The following is a 20,272-nucleotide window of genomic DNA, read 5'->3' on the forward strand; positions in this document are numbered from 1 at the left end:
AGTATGCATGTGGGCATCTTCTCTACTACCCATTTTTGATCCGAGCATCTTCTCTGATAATCCCTGCTGGATCCCATGCCAGTGTCTTTATGCTGCAGACCCAGAAACACTTTGAAGAGTGTACAAACAGAGGCCACAGTGCAAAAATCATGTAAGTTTTGAGTTTGCTTTTAAAACCTATTTTAAGCATAAGGACTAAAGTGTAGGACAGTTGACAAAAGGACAAGAAACAAGATTAAAAGAGGAAGGGAGGAAAAGAAAGATGATCGAGGCCCTTTAGATATTACATTGCATTAATTATACTTGGATGACATTGTAAAAGCAGAAAACAAAGTGAAATTCCTAATTTCAGTGATGGGCAGCAGATGCACGTGGAGATTTGTTGACATACCCACAGACACCCAGGAAACCTGCAGCAAATGTAGGAATAACTCTTGTCTGCATGTAGCTTGACTGTTCAAATGCTTTAGCTTGATTAATGCATCTTGGGTAACATGGCTTAGTGCTAGGTATCCCTGTCCATGGCAGGAGGGTTGGAACTTGATGATCTAATGCTCCTTTCCAACCCTAACTATTCTATGATTCTATGATCTTTTCAGTCATCTGGTGATATGGCTGAGGGTCAGGATTGGCTCTGCTGGGGCTGTAAAGCCCATCAGTATGGCTGAGATTCTGAAGTTGTTGAAAAGTGTAAATATCTTTGAAGATCTATGCTAAGTTAGTAGTGGAATGAAGAGTAAGCCAGGTGGACCAGCTGTACTCATACTTGTGTTCAGCATCTGAGCCTAGGTGTGCTTGCAGATGATAGACAAGGCAGAGGTAAAAACTTACACATCCCACTATGTCCTGGGTCAGTGCTCCTGACTAGTTAGGTCCCAGGGTAACCTGTAACCAGCAGCAGGACTAGCAGTGTGGCTTGGGTCAAGCTGGCAAATGCCTCATCTTGTGCAAGTTGACAGCAAAACTCATTCAGCAAAGCCTAGATTTTTTCCAGGATGTTTTCTCAGTGTTTTTCTTGAATGCTTTGCTTTCACAGGTACGTTTCTTTTGCCTTCAGTTGGTACTCAACTGGGGTAGCAAAGAGAAGCTTTAGTTTCAAAGACTTTTCTCTCCTTACCTATTCCCATCACCAGTGGCTGTCTGTCACCATGTAGAAGGAATGCTCCTTTGTGCTGTATAACCCGGGCAGATTTTTCCTTACTGCTTATATTCGAATGCAGTACTTGGAAAAAAAAAGGATCATGCCAAAACCAGCACGGTGGTTTAAAAAAAAATAGAAAAAGAAAGTGACGTTAACAAGATCTTTCAAAATAAGATATATATTTGTCTGACACCTTCTTGTGCCAAAGATTCCATCTTTTTTACCAAAAAAAACCACCTCCTACAGGCTCAAAATGTTACCAGACCTAGAAATGCACAAAGAGGCCATCCTGCCCACCACAGACAGCTTTGTTCTCTGCATCATATGCAACAGTGAGGATTTTATATTAAAGACCTAGAAAGTAATCGAATAAATGGGAATAAAATACCCATTTAAGATGAAATGGGTAAAAATGAGATGTTGAGGTTCATGGGATGATTACCTTACCTGAAATCAGGGCCACAATTTCCTTGAACTGAAAATCTAGAATTAGTGTTGCACCCCTGCTTCTATACCAGTGAAACAGAGCTACTGCTGCTGATTCACCTCTGTAGAGAACCCCATGCAGTAACAAGTGTCAAGGATTAGCTCAGATATAATAATTCCTAAAGACTTGTCTATACATTCATTTACAGACATGCTAGGCTTCCAGAGGTAGCATCGGGTGTGAGGAATTCTTTCCCTAGGAAACTGAAGTAGTAACGAAAACAACAGGAACAACAAAAAGGGAAAAGCCCTCAAAGTTTATGAAGGGATGATTTTTCTTGTTTCATTTGAATGTAAAGATGTCAGAGCTCAGGGAACATGACCTCAAAACCAAAAGGAAGAAGCAAGTCCCAGGTCTTGCCAAACCCTCTTCTCACAAAAGGCAGGTTAAGGAGGCCAGAAGGAGTTCTCTTAAAAAAATCACTATTCCCAAATTTTATTCTCATGGATCTGCTCTTTTTTTTTTTCTTGTGTACAAGAACAGATGTGGAAAGTTAATGTCTGCCCAGCAGTAAGGAAAAGCTCTGCTCTGTTTTCTTCTCCCGCTTGTTGAAAGTCCCATTTACACACGGTTCAGACTAATGCTGGGGGAGGATGGTTTTCTTTGCTAATTTTCCTCCCTAGGGTGGGTAACGATTTCTCAGCGCTAATACATCCTGACAGATGCAGTCATACAAGTGCTTGCACCCTGCGTCACTGTTGGCCAAGCGGGGTCATGGTTTGGAAAGCTGATCTCTTAATCATTTTATCTGATGGATGTTGCCTATTGTAAATCGACAGTTGTTTGAGGTACTGATATCGACCTCTTCTGCTCTTGCTGATGCAGGAGGCGGACTTTCTGTGGGGCTCAGGCAGACACCAGGGGGTACATGGCACTGTAGCTGTTTGACAATTGTCTTACATATATAAAACTGCATTTGGTTATTTGGCGTGCTGGTAATTGGCAGGCACCAAAGCTCTGCATGGCGGAAGTCCCATGTAGTACTGCATGACACACCTTCTGTAAGACTTTGAACTTGATGAACTTGACCATAGTCAAGGATTTACGATTCAATACTCTCAGCAGACAGGGTCCTGTGATAGGCCAGAGCAGCTAACAGGCAGTTAACAGACACCAACATTTTCCCATAATCCAGGGGTTCCCTTTAAGTGAAATTATTCCCTGTGGTTAAAAGCTGCCATAGTCCTTACGTTTTATATTTATATTAGTACAATTACATGTTCTAATGTTATTAAAAACAACCTACAGCATGTGCTAGGTGCAAGTCAGTAGCTAGGAAAAGTATTTCATACCATGAGTGGAAGAAGTGTCCTGGGGGGGGATGTGCAACAGGGCTGTCGTTGCTGCCTTGATTATCCCACTGTGGCACAAGCAGCCACAGAAAGAAGATCCACAGGGAAGGATCTGAAAAGATGCGTGGACATTGCAGATTTTTATGATACATTAGCCTGAACAGCTCCATGATGTGGGATTTTATCTGGCACTAGTGGATATTTCTGTAACAATCAAAGCAGTGTTTAGTGAAATAGGAAAGGGTAAGAGTTTAGATCTGAGCTGTGACCCCAGGGTTATTAGGAGCTCATAGGCTAACCTTGGATTGCTTGCACCACCGTATGCTCCCTTTTTAGAAGTGTGAAAATAGCAGAAACAGGGTCTGAGAAAACAAGCCAGAAATGCATAATTTACATTACTGAAGCAAATTAATACCAGGAGGTATTTCCCCTTACAAACAGGCCTCAAGAGACTGATCTAATTAATTACTTTTGGTTGTACAAAACTGACCCTTCTGCCTCCAAATCACAGCAGAGAGATGACTGAGTGCAAAGGGTGAAATAAATGCATCAGGAGACCAAAGCTGAAGTACTCACCAAGCCTGGGATTCGGGCTGAGGGCATCTCCTAGGACCTGTAATGATGGGGTGCAGGTGGTAACTAGGCTTCTTCATGAGCACTTGAGGGAATGAAGCCTTGAAATAGCTGTAACAGCAGCTGATACAGCAAGGTGCGGCAGGGTGTTCTTACCCCATAAAAATCACTGTTAAAGCATACAAGTGGCTAAAGTGTTTTTCCTGTCGTTCTAAAAGAAATACAGAAATCTCTGCTTCAAATGGTTAAATTGTAGGCTGGCTGAGAAAATGACTAACCCTTAAAATAGGCAAAAGCGAGCGGCTGCTCTTTGCTTCAGTGGCTTCGCCTGTTACTCCTTGTTCTGGGGAAACAGGATCTGAGGTGCTGACAAATTATTAATAGGTGCAGGGCAACCACATTACCCTTGCTAAAAATACGCTGGGAGCGTGTCTCATGAGACTGTGGAGAGGCCTGAAACATCAGGCTTTGGGGCTGTTTGCTAAATTCAGTTCAGTGTGAGACCTGAACGCTTTTCTGCATGCCTTATCCACTGGGAGCCCTGGGTCTATGGGGGCAAAGGGAAAGGTCTCACAGAAGGACTAGCGCACGCCTAGTTATGGGTAGCCTAAAGCAGTGATGTTCAACACCATGGGCAACTGAAAAATCTCTTAGTCTTTGTTTCTCTTAATCTTTGTTTCATGAATTATGAAAGACTATCATGACACCACCAGGGAAGGGCCATGCGAAATGGGGCACAAGTGTGTTTCCATGGCATGGTGGTAACACATTAATTTTGGTATCACTGGATACCCCATGCATTTACACCTATTTATAAGCAATTTTAATATTTTCCATCACTGGTACAAAGCATGATCTAACTACCACTGAAATCACTGATCTGTAGTAGAGATGTCACCATCTTTGTGTCCTTCTTCGGTTAAGCCTCAGTGAGAGCAGTATGATCTATGGCTCCTCAAGCTTTTAATCAACTAATGAACAAGACACTTCCTTAATACTGCCTTCCCATTCTGTGAATCAAGTTTTGTTTGCTATTGTTAACTGTTGTTATTAAAAAGATTCTTTATTCGCTCCTGGAGGTATTGGGGCCATAGTCAGTTTATCAACACTTTTTATGGCTGTTTCTGCTAGGAAGCATCACACAGGGACATTGCACTGGGGAAGGGATGTGGCAAAGCACTAAGTGAAAAGTGCAGTGAGGTTTAGCTGTCAGGGCTATGAAATATCCTGTCATCTGATTGTCCAGGCAGTGCCAGGAGGCATGTGGATAATTCAGGCATGTTCTCAGCAAGGAGGAGTACAGATGTTGCTGACCGAATCAATTCCTGGAGACTCTGAATTTGGTTTCAAGGCAGATTTACTGGGGTTTCTTTATGAGCTTAGCAAGGATAAATGGGGCCAGAGTAAATGTATATGTAAGAGGATGGCGTAGCTGGCTGGGGAGGAGCACTGTGATCTTTGGCTGAGCTTTGCAAAGCGTGACAGCAGCATATTACCTCCTGTGCAGGGGAGCCACCGCGGAAATTAAACCATTTATGTATGCTTAACTTAAAAGTTATACTCACTTACTCACCAGTGGGTATGTTATTCCAAAACACTGGATAAAGTAACTTTGAAAGGTCTGATGGATGCCCAAACAAAATAAGCAGGTTAGCAAGTGTGCTGTGACAGCTTCACCAAGGCTAATGGAACTAGTAACAGACTGGAATAATGCTGTCAGCATGTTACCAGCCTGTTAACATCCTCCAGCACTGCCCAATCTCCTGAAATGCCCCTCTCCAGCATCAATGTGTTCATAAAACACTGAATAGTTTGCTGTTTGCTTGACTTGGGCAATCCCCTAGGAATTAGACAATCTTTGCAACAATATTGCTCCAGGCCATGGTGCGCAGCATATGTACAGCTCTCCACACTGCTTTTCAAACAGTCAAGGGCCAGGAGAAGGATGGATGTAAGTGCAGAGGGAAGAGGCACCTTCTCGGCCTTCTCATATGGGTTCTTCAGCCAGAGTTGCTGGGATTAATGTAGTCCGATTGCTCTCATCCGGCAATTTGTCTTTCAGCCTAACTTCTGCCCTGTGGTAATTATAAATAGAAACTAACAGAAAAGAACACATTTGATGGATTTTGTTAATTAGAGTTTTCCCTTTAAAGCCAAACAAATCTGGAATGCAGAAGGCACGTGAGTGTGTCGTCCCCCCCGTAATCCCCCCAGCCATGTGCGCACATGCACGTGCACCCGCTCCCCTTTCCCTGCATGAGTTTGATGTCTGTGGAGATTTGGACTGATTGCATGCATTGAAATGAAGTCTATTAAAAATAATGGAATATATAAGATAATTGTAAAGCTCTTACGTCAGATCTAGTTAGTGCTGCTTTCTTCAATGTTGTGCGTGTTTCTTCCTTCCCTTTCAGATATGCCAATGTCACTATGAAAAGGAAATTTAATCTTTTAACTGTTTTTCATCTGAATCCATTTTAAATCTATAAAATAAATCAACTTTTCATTTCATATATTAAAAATATTTTATATATTATATAATTAAAATATATTTTTAAAAGCCGTTACCTTTCCATACTAAAACCGTGTGTGAAACTGGACAAACGCAGTCAGTATGTGTGGCATTCAAATCGGTTAGGGCGATGACCGCCATGGCAAACACTTGAAAGCGGTGTTGTGGCTCTCTCCAACCATTCCCCTGGCACATTTTAAAACCTCAAATGAAATTTTCTTAAAAAAAGGAAAAAAACAGTCCCCACATTTTATCCTTGCGACCTCAGAACAGTGGTGAAGCCAGAGCTGCTCTTCTCTGCCTTTACAGGTTCTGATCAGTTGGGAGCCTCAGCTGTCATTGGTGGTAATAAGTGCTGTAATAAGTGCAGAGGCACCCTAAACTGTTAATTTATCACTGCATTAAAGCATGTATTTGAGCAGAATAAACTAATGAACAAAGGGCTCCTTCACATCTGCCCCTGTGCTCTTTTACACAAGTTTCGTGCAAGGCAAGTTTACATTCTCAGCCCCAAGAATTTACAGGCAGCCTGGAAACTCCTCTCCTTCATCGTTTAGTCTTGAGGCTCCTCTGAAGCTGTAATTTCTCCATCTTTCCAGACACTCAAATTTTCAAGGCTAGACAAGAGGAAAACGGCTCACAGAGAAAACAAAGAAAGAAAGACACTCTTGAGGGAGAAAAACTTCAAAGCCATGGAGGTCAGGGCATTCACTGAACCATAGAAAGACCAAATGGCAAAACACACAATTCATCTTTTGTCTTTTGGAGGCCACAGCCCCTGTCTTGTGAGACTTGTTGAACTCCAGCGTTGATCATAGAATCACAAAATCCTTCCCTGGAAGGAGCTTCAAGGATCATATGGTCCAACCTTTCTAGGTAAAGCATGACTTGGACTAGATGTCCCAGCACCCCATCCAGCCAAACCTTGCAAGTGTCCAGTGCTCGGGAATCCACCACTTCCCTGGAGAGATTATTCCAATGGCTGATTGTTCTCACTGAGAATTTTCCTCTTGTGTCCAGTTAAACGATGGAGATGGCGGTAGACCTGCTGTGGGCAGAAAGTTGTGACTCATGATCAGGTCTCCTAGAACCAGGAAGGAGAATGTCCTCCTGGAGAGCTCATTGGCATGTGCTTCAGCAGATATATTGCCTCAAGCTGAAGACAGCACATGGATATGAGTACGTCAAACCTCCTGGTTGCTGGGAGGAAGTGGGACCGACCACACAGGCCAAGGGATGCTGTCAACAAAGGGGTGAGGAGGCAGCTCCAACCCTATCATATCTCACCCGTGAGATAAGCCAGGCCAAAATGCAGGTCATGAGAGCCTGCTGAGGAGGATACTATGGAGCAGGAATGGGCCTGTACTTGGAGGTGTTGGAAAAGGAAAAACTTGTAAGGTTAGGAGAATGAAGAAGAGGAAATGCACCAGTGGCAGCAAGAATGATACTTTTTGGCCATAAATTGAAAATATAGCCTAACTGTGGGGTTTTAGGTATGACTTTATGCCTAAGGACAATGTTTTAAATATCCCTGATGGCTTAATTTACTGTTTGCCCACAAAAAAAAAAACCTCAAGACCTCAGGAAAATGCTTCAAAAGCATTCCAAAGTGATTTTTATTCTTACCTGGTCTTGTTCACCACTGGTCAGTAGTTTGCCTGTTTGTCATCAAAGACCTGGAGGGACACAGAGCAAATCATGGGACCAAGATTTCACACCAAGCTGTGCAGTATCTGGGGCTGCAGGGTGGAAGGAGAGGATGGCTGGAAATCATGCTGCATGCCAGTGACTTGGCTCACATCACACCAGGATTATTGTCTCTACATGCAGTGAGAAGAGTTGTTCAAAAATCTCAAGCCTAATGCCATGCCAAAAATCTGTGCTTGTTGTTGTTTTTTGTTTGTCACGAAAAACGTGACAGGATCTTCCAATTCTATTTTCTATGGGAAAGTCCTTATCTGCAATAAATAAACCCCAGTCTTTTCAGTTTACTTCACTGCTTATTTGTTTTTCTTGAATCCTTTTACAACTTTGCTACCACATTTCTGTCAGGATACAGCTGTTAGTGGAAATGCAGCAGGCTTCTCTAGAAGACAGATGCGCTGGTGATTACTGTAAAGAAACACATACACATTCCTGTCTTTCTGCATTTCTGTAGTTACGTGAATGGGGTTTGCATTTGCTCTCTCTAGCTTCCATGGCTGCAGGCTTGTACTGTTTTAAGAATCAATTGTATTTTTTCCCTGTTTCATGCCTTCTGGATGTTACTTTTTTGATTCTTTAGAAATGAGGAAAAGCTGAAATTTCCTCCATATTCCAAAACAGACAATACTGCCCTTGATCCCATGCTTCAAAAATTAGAAGCTTTACCTTTTGGACCAGTGGATATTGGATCAGGCCAGTATTCTTCGATGAGGACTGGGCTTGTATTGATTTATTTTTCCAAGCCTTACTATGTCGCATGTAAATTACTGACATAATGTCAGTAGAGTATAAGTAGTGTTAAATTTAACTAAGATAGATAGAAACTTATTGATAGATAATTTGGTAGATACAACCACTAATGTGAAAGAGGCTTACATCTCCAATAGGTTCTTGCCCTGGTTTACAAGACACCTATCCTTCTCTAGTTTGAAGGAGTGTCAGTTCTTGTAACTGGGAAAGACAGGCATACAAATGGACTCTCACCTACGACAGAGCTTACTTCTTGCAAGATGATGTTGTATCAGCCCTCTTTAGCAATAGTTCTTCATGGACTGTAGGTTCTATGAGATTTCTGACCTTGCCTAACTTTGTTTTCAGGCAGTAAATATAAAAGGAAAGGCACTGGAGGGAGTGAGGAAGAGACTAGGACTGGCCAGGGTGGGTATCTTTAATTTTCACAGCGTGACTTCATCTATGAGCACTGCCAACTTTCTGCTGAAAACAAGTGCTTCCAGAACAACAGTTCTGCAGCTTTACAGGGGAAAGAAATCACACTTTCAATCAATGCTGGATTTTTAAGAGCGCTGAAGACCTCTTTCAGGACTCCATTGTAAGAGAAAGACTTAATCTTCTAAAACCTGTCTACTCTACCAAACATATTTCATATACCTGCAATTTATTTAAGCTAACGTAACCAGAAACAGACTGTGGTTATAATCAGGTGGAATCCCTTTAAAAAAATAAAAGGATTCTGTTCTGTGGCACTGCTTTGCTAATAATTTCCAAATTAAATTTACATAACAATCCTTCTCTCCAGACTGCTGGTCCAACAAATCAAGCTGCAGCACTTCTGGTGAAGCTTTGTTCTGCAAGTATTCTGGAACAGTAATTTACTTGTCAGTTTTGGGGCCACGGGAGTATAATTAAGTTTATGCAGCTAAAGACATGTCCACATGCCTTTGTGGGAAATTAGATGAAGAAAAGTGCCGGCTTGGGCTAAACTTGCCAGAATTCAGCACAGAAATCCAGGAGAAAGCTTGAATATTTCTGTAGATATACAGTATACTGAAAATAGGTTTTCCTGGAATTACAGCTATAGCATCACTAAATGGTAATGAAGTGCGTTCATAGGCCATAAAGAATAAGCATTTACATTACTACCGTGCCTTTCAAGAAAAGTTCTTTCTTGATTGGGCAGCTGCTTCAATCGGATGAGGCTAATGGGCAAGCATATCTTGCTGATACTCCAAATAGCTCCTGCCTATTCACATCTTAGAGGTAAATTTGCCTTAAATTAGAAGGTTTGGTGACCATTGTGCAATCGAATCAGAGCTCTCACACCAATGAGATCTCACAAAGGCAGAACTAGTGCCTAAGCTGTGAGCCAAGCAAAAGCAGTTCCTGGGATGTGAATGGGTACTACCTCTGGCAGGGTATGGCCAGCATTGCCTTGGGAGGGTGGCATGAGGACACGTGCATTGCAGCTCTTGCCTTTACCTGGTGGAAGACTGTTCAACTACAGTGAAAATGAGAAGAACCTGATCCATGCAAACTGGGTAGGATAACCTCTCAGTGCATCTGACTCACCCTGTTCTGCCTGGAATGTCACCTCTTATTTAAAGTAACAAGAACGAACTCATCGGTGTATGTGTGCATATGCATGTCTGTGCCAGAGATCAGGCAAGGCTAGGCATATAAAACTGGCTGAAGTGAGTAAGGGAAATGCTTCTGCAGGGTATCTATGTTTCTAGCCCATCATCAGACAATGAATGCCCAAATGAGCACAACAAAGTAAACATAGCAAACCAAATTTGAGCTGCCTTCTCTTCTGCATCCTTAGAAGAGCTTGTTTATTTCTCGAGCTCATAACTCCTAGAAACCAGCCTCTGAATTTTAAGCGTAGATACCTAGGCAACAGGGCATGATGCAGATACTCAACAAAACTCAAACCTCGCCTTTCCCAGGGTTTTTTTTTAATGTGTTAGCTTAAGATGTGTTGGCCAAGTTCTATATTCAGAAGTGAGACAATAAATACTATTACTGTACAGACAGTCTATAGCAAAGGATAGGGAAAGGACCTGATACAGGCATTCTTGCTCTTGGGATTATCACACATCTTAGTGTGAAACCTCACTCCAGATTTAGGATGGCTCACACTTTCGGGACAAAGCCACCAGCTTTTCTGTCTCATCTACTGAGTGGCTGAAGACAGGAACATTATTCCCATCTTAGAAAAGGTTTCAGCTGCCAGGGAAAACACCCCATGGTTATTCATCACGCTTTATTAAAGGGTTGGCCAGATGCAGTCCTGCTATCAACTCAAGAGAGCTATTAGGGCAAATTTCTGCCTGCTGTACCTCAGCTGTACCTAATGGCTCAGCCACGGCAGGAGCGAGCCCGCTGCATCCTCGTGGCAGGAAAACCACCTGCCACATGGCAGCATTAGCTGAGCAGATGAGATGTACCACTCCCACGTAAGGGAATAACGAACTGCTTCCCAAGCAAAGCAGGAGCTGGCCATGGAATAGCTGCTTAACCGGTGATCTGGTTTGCATTTGGTTTTAGTCCTGCAGGTTTGCTCCTTTTAGGTTAAGTGATGGATGCCCAACTGAACATAAGATGATTCAATTTTTCTGCTTCCAGGCACCATCAGCCTTGGTAACCCCAACTTGCAGCCGAGTTAATTTCCCCATTGATTGCTGCTTTGCCAGGCAAACAACCAATGCTAGAGCTGCTCAGGCCTTGCATAACCCCTATCAAACCAGTTTTTAATTGGCGAACAGGTGTCTTTCTGCATACATTTCTCACAATTACGACCTTAGGAGAGTGTTCGTCATTCCTCCTTCGTGCATTTATACATGAACTCAATTAATTTGTGAGAGCTTAGATCCGAACCAGCAGAAAATGTGTTTCTGGTGAAGTGTTCTCCAATATGCATGTGACTCAGAGCGAGTGATGAGAGGATTCCCTGGAAGCAGCGCTCCCTCAAGTACTAATTACCATCTGCAATAGCTCCAGTATCAGCCTTTCAGCCAAAACAAACAGGGCTGAGCCGTTTGGTCTGCCGGGGCACTGCAAGGGGCTCTGGGCAAACCAGCTGAGAGTGAGTGCACAGTTAGAGGTGGCAAATGTAAAACCAGCTCTGGAGAGCACACAATGGCATTTAAAAACACTAAACCACTGCTTTGGCACTTTGCAGAGAGGACAATGGGGTGGCTTTTCAGAGCTGAGGCCTCTTGGGGGTTTTTTAAGGCTGGTTGCACCTGCATAATATCTATGGTGATGAAAGCAGAGAGTCTTACAGAGCCTGCAAACTTGCTTTTTCACATGAAGGCAGATGTGAAAGAAGTGTGGAGACAAAAGCGTAGATCTTCAAGGCTTGCCAAGCACCTGATTCCTACTGACAGCGGCAGTGTTGTGTGTGTAACACCACTGGGGGTTTAAGGCTACTCTCAGTGGCTGTAAAAAACAAGGCAAGAAAGAAAAAGAATGGAGAGTAATCGGGCTGAGCAACAGTGCGAGGTGCAGGAGGAGAGGTACGTCTGCAGGGGAAGGGGGTATAAAAGCTTTCAGTGTAACCAGGAAGAGTTTTGGATGTCCAAAAGGAACTATTTGACATGAGTGAATCCCATCCAGGAGATCCCTCAGTCCGCGCTCCACAGCAGCTCCCATGGGAAGCGGGGCTGCTCTCAGTGAGGGTGAGAAACATGCTTTCCAGGGGGGCAGAGGCCCCTGCTCCACGTGGTGGGGCTGAACAGCTTCTAGGGAGGTTTCAGGTGAATCCTGTTTCACCCTGGTGTGAGACTGGAATGCCAGCAAAAATACAAGGACGCAGGTTCAAGTGGGTGAGGAGCAGCCTCCTGTCCTGCCATCACCCCAAGGGGCGCATGGTGGAGATAGGAAGAGCAAGGAGGCTTTGTGCCCATACTGGGGTTAGGGGAGGCTGTTGGAGAGCTGGGAGCTACGAAGACCAAAGGCTGTGAAACGTAGGTGCACACAGTCGCATCCCCAGACTGGAAACCACTTTGACCCATACGTTTTTTAGACAGGAATGTACCAAATGGGGCCAACTCTGAACCCAGCAGTAGTAAGAAACCCACTCAAAACATGCACTTGCAGGGTGCCTCTCTTGTGAGAGAACACGTGGGCTGCACGCAGCACTGGGCTACAACAAGCAGAGGAGAAGAAATGGTAACAGCGAGGCCCCTCTGGCTGAGAGCATAACAAACAGCAGGCCCAACCCATCTGCCATATGGCCACTGCTGAGTGCTATGTGAAAATACGTAAGTCATTAGGAAATTAATTTGCTTGTGGTAAATTATGTTGTATTAAACAGCAAACGACATTCTGCAGTGTCGCATACCAGTGACAAAATGCACCATGCACTCCTCCATTTCCTACCAAGAGACGGGAAAGCAACTACTTTTCCACACTGCCTTTCTTCTTTAGTCTCTATTACCTCCAAGCTGCATCAACTGTCTAATCTCAAAGTTCAGACGATGTGGCTGCACAATCCCCCTGCACACATTCTCCAGCCTCCAGGCTGCTTCCCCAAAACAGCTTTTGTTAGAAACCTCCAGCATGGTGGGCCCTCAGAAAGGCTTATTCCAGTCTGGGACCCATTCATCATTGGCTTATCCCTCTCCCAGGGAAATGGGAAGCCGGTGAGAGGCACAACCTAATTCTGCTGCTTTGTGTTTCACAGCCAAAGGCATGTTGGTGTCGTGCTGGCAGTGTGGGATAGCTGTCCTAATCCACAGACGACTCAACCGGTGGCAATCACTCATGAGAAAGCAAAGGGGAATCCTTAATCTGCGGATTATCCAGAATATTAGACAGGATGATCCTGAAGCATATGAAATTCTTCAATACATTTTTTCATTGTGGAACAATAGAGATTTCCCACATAACACATTTCTGTGAGTTTCCGTGACAGACTCAGCTTTGTATTCCTGCAGTATTCTCTTAAAAGGGGTCATCCAGAACTAAAAGCTGCTTGCAAGGAATACGCAAGTGTTGAGCAGCGGGCCTCCCAAGCAACCTTTGGAACAGTGGCCATAGATCACGTGCTGCTGAAGAAAACTCCCAGGTGCTTTTAGAGAGTTCCAGATGCTTTCAGTCACCTCATTCAGCAATGATGCAGTCAAGTGGCCAATTTTCCAGATCTAAAGACCACTTCTTCATTTTATATTTTGTTGTTAAAATCTGATTGATCTTATTATTTCATTTTAGTATTTTTATTTCCTTTCACAAATGAAACTAATTTGTTTCTTCCTGTTGAATTGGTTTTCCTTGTGTGGAGCAGAAAGTAGCTAGAGTAACCAGGAGGCAAAGAGGAAAACATATTTTTGCCTATAAATGAGTCCTCACTGCCTCCTTTGCTCCCCAAAGGCCATAGGCTGATTGTGGGTTAGGAAGAAATACAGCAATTTGGGATTATGTGTGGATAAAACAGAGTTATCAGTGTGAGCTGGCGATATGTCACCCTGTATTACGATCCTGAGGATATGAATTTGGCCTGGGATTGTGGAGGCAAAGTTCAGCAGATCTGGAAAATAATTTACAGTGTAAAATGATCGCCTTTATTGAAGAATGTCACCGTGTAGACAGGGGAATTATGGCAAATAAACCCTGGTGATTTATAGGCTACCACAGCAGTCAACGTCGAAGAGGGAGGCAGCAGCCTGGGTTTTATCTGCTTCCTAAGATATTGGGATATGTGTAAGTAGATAAAGGATATTTCTGGTGTGCTGCTACTGCTTTCCTTCCAACAGAAGTGTGATTTATTGGCCAGCTAGCAACGTTGTGGTAGAGCTGGGGATATTTTGACCAGGGAAACACTGTCCAGCAGATGGCTGCAGTGTGACTGCCACCACGGGTCAGCAGCACACCCCCAACCACCTGCCTCATGGGAGACTACCAGTACCATGGGTAGAAAAGTGCACATGGGTATTGCCTCCTGATCTTGCCATGCTTGGAGACATCAGGACACAAACTTGTTGCTTTAAGTAAGAGCTTTTGCTTTGCAAGTCCGTGCTCCTTGAGGTTAGCAACCAGCTGGAATTACCAACACTTGGTATATGGAAAGACATCTTAAAAGTGTAGTTGGGAAAAGAAAGACTTCACATCTTCCTGCAATAAAAGTTTACACGTGGCTGTGTATGGTAAAGCCATTAAAACACACCTCTTCCAAAGTCTTGCTCCTGCTAAGGGCAGAGCCAGGGAAACAGTGGGTACGAAAAAATACACTATTGCAGATAGTTCAGGTTCCCCAGGACCAGGGTTCCCTCATAGCTCCATACCAGGAATCTTGCCAGACCCCTGACAGGCTCAGGGTGATTTCAGTGCTATCAAGTAGAAGGAAAGGTCTGTTTCACAGACCAGGAACTGCATTTTCACGTTATGAAACTGCTAAAGACAAGAAGAAAGAAGCAACCACTTGGCCACAGGTGCAGTTCATTACCACGCTCAAAGTGCTGGGGAAACCGGTGGAAGGAGCTCTCTTGCATGGAGGTGAAGGAGTCAGTGTGGGTGAAAGAAGCACTACTTGCTGTGCCACAGGGACATATTTTCTTTCCCTACTGAAAAAACACTCGCTCGGGCTCCATGGAACAGGACTTCCGAATCCCAAATAACCCACAGACATGATGCTCCATAAGTTACTTTTAAAAATCTTTTTAATGAAGAAATAATTCCATTCCAAAATATAGACACACAATTAAATAGTTTAATCACTTCAAAATATAACGTCCCCAGTAGGTTCCAACGCACACACACAACAATACTTAACAGCAATACAAAAACCCCATACAATAGCAGTTCTGTTACAATACCAATGAATATCATGACATCTTTAGTGTCTGTATCTGTCTCAAGTGGTGTCAAGTACAGTAGTTTCAAAAATGTCTTACAGTTAGTAGCCTCAAGATGTAACTCTTCATACTTTCTTTTTTTGGTTCAAATGTAAAAATGCCCTTTTGTCTTCAGGACACAGTGGAGTGCTTGTTGTTCACAGCTCCATCTGCTGAATTGAACCAACGTGATTGCAGCAACCCAAGGTTGCAATATTTACAAGGTCTATCTACAGTAATTGCCAAGAACCAATAAGGATGGGAGAAGATGACTGAAAGTAAAGGCGGACACACTTATGATAAATTATGATGCAACAATCTGGCTCATGCATATAAGAAAATACATATTATATCACAACAAAGGCCACACACCTTTTTTATGCAGTTTAGATAACATTACTACTTACAGACAACCCATTCTCCACCTTCGCTTTGGACATTCAAGGACCTTATAAATCTTCACATCCCTGTCTCCTGATTGCAAACACTGGTTTTCCTCCAGTGACAGTAAAACCACCCGGAGTTTTGACTGTTGTGGTGGGCCACTGGTAGTTACGAGAAGGCTCGTGCCAGGGACCTCTTCTGTAACTCTGTTTTAATGACCGCAAACCACAACCAAAACAATATTCAACAAACAGACAAAGACCAGCTGGGTGAAAACTCAGCCAGCTCAACAGTTGGGAAATGCTTAAAATAGATATTTGAAGAGCCAAGTAAGAGGTGCTTAATCTCAGGGCTCTAGGGTGTAAGGGAGCCAGAGCTCTGCTGGGGATCACTTTGTTGGCACCAGCCTGAAAGAAAGGCTCTTGATTCCTCAACTTTTTCCTTACTCCTAGTCTGGAAGCCCTTGCAATGGATTTATTCTATTGCATCTATTTTAAGCATAGCGATAATGAGCACGCAGACACTAAGATGACAGTACAGGAGTGATCTATTACTCTGGGTACAGTTAGACATGACATGGGTTGAATTAGTCAGCCATTGCTTGTAGCTGTATTCTAGCTTGATTTATTTCTGTTCAGGAAATGCTCGTGTGGAATCCTGAGCTGACAGCAATGTCTGCTGATTCACTGCAGTAGCTTTAGACATGGAGTGCTAGGCACTAGTGGAGGCTAACCCATTCCTGAGAGGAGGCTGGAGGAGGGGGCATCAGAGGATATGGTGCCTGCCTGCCTTGCCAGGATGGCACATACCCCAGGAGCAAAGACCAGTGACTGCAGAAATGAAAAGCTTACATAAAGATATCTGGATGCCTTAGTATGCATTTAGATGCCTCAGACCAAGCCCAGATATGCAAGGAGAGGCAGACAAGAGATCTGCATAAGCAATAATACAATATGAAAGTGAAAAATGGCAGCAGCTCTTTCATACAGATACTCATTCCCTAACACATAGTGCCCAGGGAAACAGCCACTAGCCTAGAGCATGCATGCAAACAAGTGGACTTACTGGGTCGAGCTACACTGCAATCTCACATAAACACGGCAGCACACATCCACGTCACCATGAAAGCAAGGACAGACAAGCCATGATAACCTGCTTTAGATGGGTACCTCATCACTCGCTGTAGGCAAACTGTGCTGGTGTGAAATATCTGTATGAAACACTACTGTTTTCAGGGCTGTTAGTGTCACTTCAGGTCAGCCAGATACTGGAAGCCTAATACTGTGTGTTAGGTCAGTAAAACTACATGAGCACAGAGGTCATCCCAACCTAACACACTGCGCTCCTCAGGAGGGCTGAGCATGTGACATTGCACTGTGTTACTGACCGGCTTCTGGTCTAGCTGTTCCTGGCCTGGCTCTGATTTTCTGCATGGCAGCGCTATGTGCCATACACACATAATCTTTATTTCCAAGCAATATGCTGTGGGGAGGACTTTACAGCTAGTTTGTGTCAGTCCCTGCCCTGTAGGTATCTGTAGGTTTGTAGTCATGGCAGAGCAAACGCTTTTGAGCTAGCAGTGTCAATGCCTCATCCCAAATGGCCAGGTAAGTCTCTTTTCCCCTGAAATGCCTTTATATCAGAAAAGTACTAAACTGGACAAAACTCCAGTTCTGTAACTGTATGCCTGTCCTTCCGACAAATTCCACCACTTCTCTTGTGCTTTTCACTGATAGCTATTTCTCCATCCAGCTCTGAAAGAGTCTCACTACACATTTCCAAGAGTGCATGCAGAACACCTGGTGGCTGGCTAAGGCAATACACATTCGGAAATAAAAAGAAGAACAGTTGCAAGCGCACTTTAAGCCTGTACATTTAAAGCTGAAGGCCTCGAAAATAACATTTGGGGTGGGGAGAGGAGGGGCGGAGAGATGGAAAGAGCCGTTTTGTTGAACACATGCTTACTAAAGCTAAAACATCAATGAAACAATACCATGGAGGATTATACGTAACATCAGTCAGTTCAGGGATCTTATGGCACCTGTGGTTTATAAACAGCTTTAGCAACGAGTATTTCAAAACATAGTTCACAGTTTTAAGAAGATCTGTGCTGATTTAAAAACTAGATTCTATATAATTTGAATGTCACCTTTTGTATATGGTATCTATTTGGAAAAAAAATATTTACACTAACTTCTATGGCTGATTTGTTAGATTATTTTGAAAGAAACATTCCTAAGTTACACATTAGCCCTAAATTAGAGAAGATTTTTTTATTCTTATTAATTATATTATTATAATTATTATTTTAGTACATTTTTCGTAAGTCTTAATTTAAAGACTTGCAAACAAATTGCAAATATAGTCTGGTACTTCGTTTTTTTGGGCTACTACATATATACACTCAGGAGTATAATCATTCAGTGTTAAATGCATAATTGTAGCTTTTTATTTCTTCTGTGGAAAAAATGTACAGTGTATAGTAAACTGAGCTACTAAAATCTCAAAGTATTCAGAAATCAAGTTTCTATCTATAAACAGTATTGTCATTGTAAACTGAACAGGTTCAATATCATGTGCAAAGGGTTTACGTGAGTTATTAATACCGCTATTCTTTGTAACAGCAGTACTTACGTCAGTCTGTTTTCTTCACCGGTAATGAGCCATGTTACAGAAGATGTAGCTAATGTAAGTTAGCTTTAAACAAAAGTCTTGTTGTCAAAAACACACATCTACAAACTACAACTCTTAGAACAAAAGTACTGTGCTACAGTCCTCAGAACTTAGTTATGTGATTTTTTTGTCAAGAGACGCTCCACCTCTTGGTTCCACTCTTCTGTGAAGTTTGCAGCTGAGTTTTCTTCGTCGTCTGTCCGAAAGCAGCTCTCCTCATCATCAGTTCTTACGTAGCTTTCGTTGTCTGTCTGACTGCAGCTTGCCTGTTGAGAAATGGGGAGGGAAGGGTTTTAAACAGTGCTGGTTTAAGATGCTGCACCCACACAGGTAGAGCAAGTATAGCCTCTGCCTGCTGCTTTATTGAGGAAAAAAGAGTTGGACAATTCCTGTGGTTATACCTGAAAAAAAGTGAAAAATCCATTCTACCTAGGTGAGACATAGGTATCTGAGCTGGAAACAGAAAGTTACAGGGCACGTGGGAAGTTGGAAACTTCTTACCGTGGCTGAGAAGACTGTTGCCTGCTCTGCTGAGGGAACCTGGGGTAACTCAGTCTGTACTGACACAGATTTGCAGATGTTCCCTTTTTCCCCTTCAATTTTTCTTTACAAATAGATTACTGGTGGTGAATTCATGGATTATTCCCCTTGTGTGCAGCGTTCAGCCGCTCAGTTAAGAGTCACTCACCATCATGAGCTTCCTCTCACATGTAAACATCTCTCCTTTGATTTACATGCAGTTTTACCGTGTCTAAAAAGAAATGTAGTTACTTAAAAGAATGATTCTGGGTGTTACAGCTCACAATCAGCCTAATCTGCTGGGGCACCAGTTTCTCCCTGGTGCTCCTCCATATCCCGGAACATCAGTAAGTATCTTAAATTCCTACATTGGAGGCATAGAAGTTTTAGTTGGTAATGGAAAATGCCTGATAAACACTGCTTCTCTTTCTCAGAACCATGTCAGGATGCAGAGTCAGGTAATAAAGCAAACTTTTGCTTTTGGACATTTATCATAAAGGTACTGTTTACACACTTGACCCTTTCAAAGTTAAGGAGATCATCATCCTTTTCCTCTTGAAACACCTCAGACAGAAATCCAATCTGCACTTCATGAGATATGATAACAACAGCACAAAAGCCCAAACACCACTGACATGAATTCTTTTCTACTTATTTCAGGTATAAAGCTGGCCTACAAGACAAGACATGAAATGCAAATTACTTCAGTAAAACAGAGTTAAATTAAAGATGATGAATGAAGAAAGGTCAGGTAGTTTTTCTTTCTTCTTCTCCTTCCTAGACACCATTTGATTGTATTAATTATTCAAGCACAAATGCTTCCATACAATTCTTTAATACCTAAGCATGCCAAATGGTATGATGATCTTAATTTAAGATCTCCTTGTGTCAGGCAGTTACAGAAGACCTAGCATTAACATTTTGTTGATAAATGGAAAGGAAACCTGCACTGCAAGCCTAATGAGAAGTTCATAAAAAATTTCTGAGGTACATTTTAAATGAGCATTATTTAGAAATCAGCCATCATCTGTACTGCTTAAGTCTGACTTAGAAATCTTAATAAAGGCACATTTTGCTCTTCTCAATTCAGCTAAAAAAGAGCAAATGAAAGGCATGAAGAAGTCAGTTCTCAACTGCCTGAGAGTGATTTTTAAAGAATCAATTTCAGGGTTATGTAAATATAGGCACCTCTCGTATTTCTTGATGGTATCATTATAAACCGTGAGAGTAAAATCAGACTGGCTTATGAAACACTGGATGCACTAAGACACATTGAGAGTACTGCTGAGTATTTGGGTTTACTTTCAATTTTCTGGATAAATTACTTCTCCTTAGTGGAGCACGGGGAGGGTTATTCTGAATTCTCAGTTCACAGCCAGCATTGGGATAGAGATTTTCATACAATAAATGATGAGT

General features: G+C 42.7%; 1 protein-coding gene across 25 annotated transcripts in view; it reads right to left on the bottom strand.

Annotated features, from left to right (window-relative positions):
• Positions 1-15,088: 15,088 nt before the first annotated feature.
• Positions 15,089-20,272, bottom strand: part of DTNA (dystrobrevin alpha) — a 230,603-nt gene continuing 225,419 nt past the window's right edge. For 24 of the 25 annotated variants that reach the window (XM_061354862.1, XM_061354860.1, XM_061354874.1 and 21 more), the window contains one exon: positions 15,089-18,603. In XM_061354862.1, the coding sequence (XP_061210846.1) occupies positions 18,448-18,603 (156 nt within the window). In that variant the 3' untranslated portion in view covers positions 15,089-18,447. The remainder of the gene's footprint in view (positions 18,604-20,272) is intronic. The other variant, XM_061354858.1, reaches the window with a different exon arrangement.

Source organism: Neopsephotus bourkii, unplaced genomic scaffold (genome assembly GCF_033783945.1).
Source record: "Neopsephotus bourkii isolate Nb327-2 ecotype Australia unplaced genomic scaffold, CSIRO-AGI_Nbou_v1 NB_753, whole genome shotgun sequence".
Taxonomy (NCBI): Eukaryota; Metazoa; Chordata; class Aves; order Psittaciformes; family Psittacidae; genus Neopsephotus; species Neopsephotus bourkii.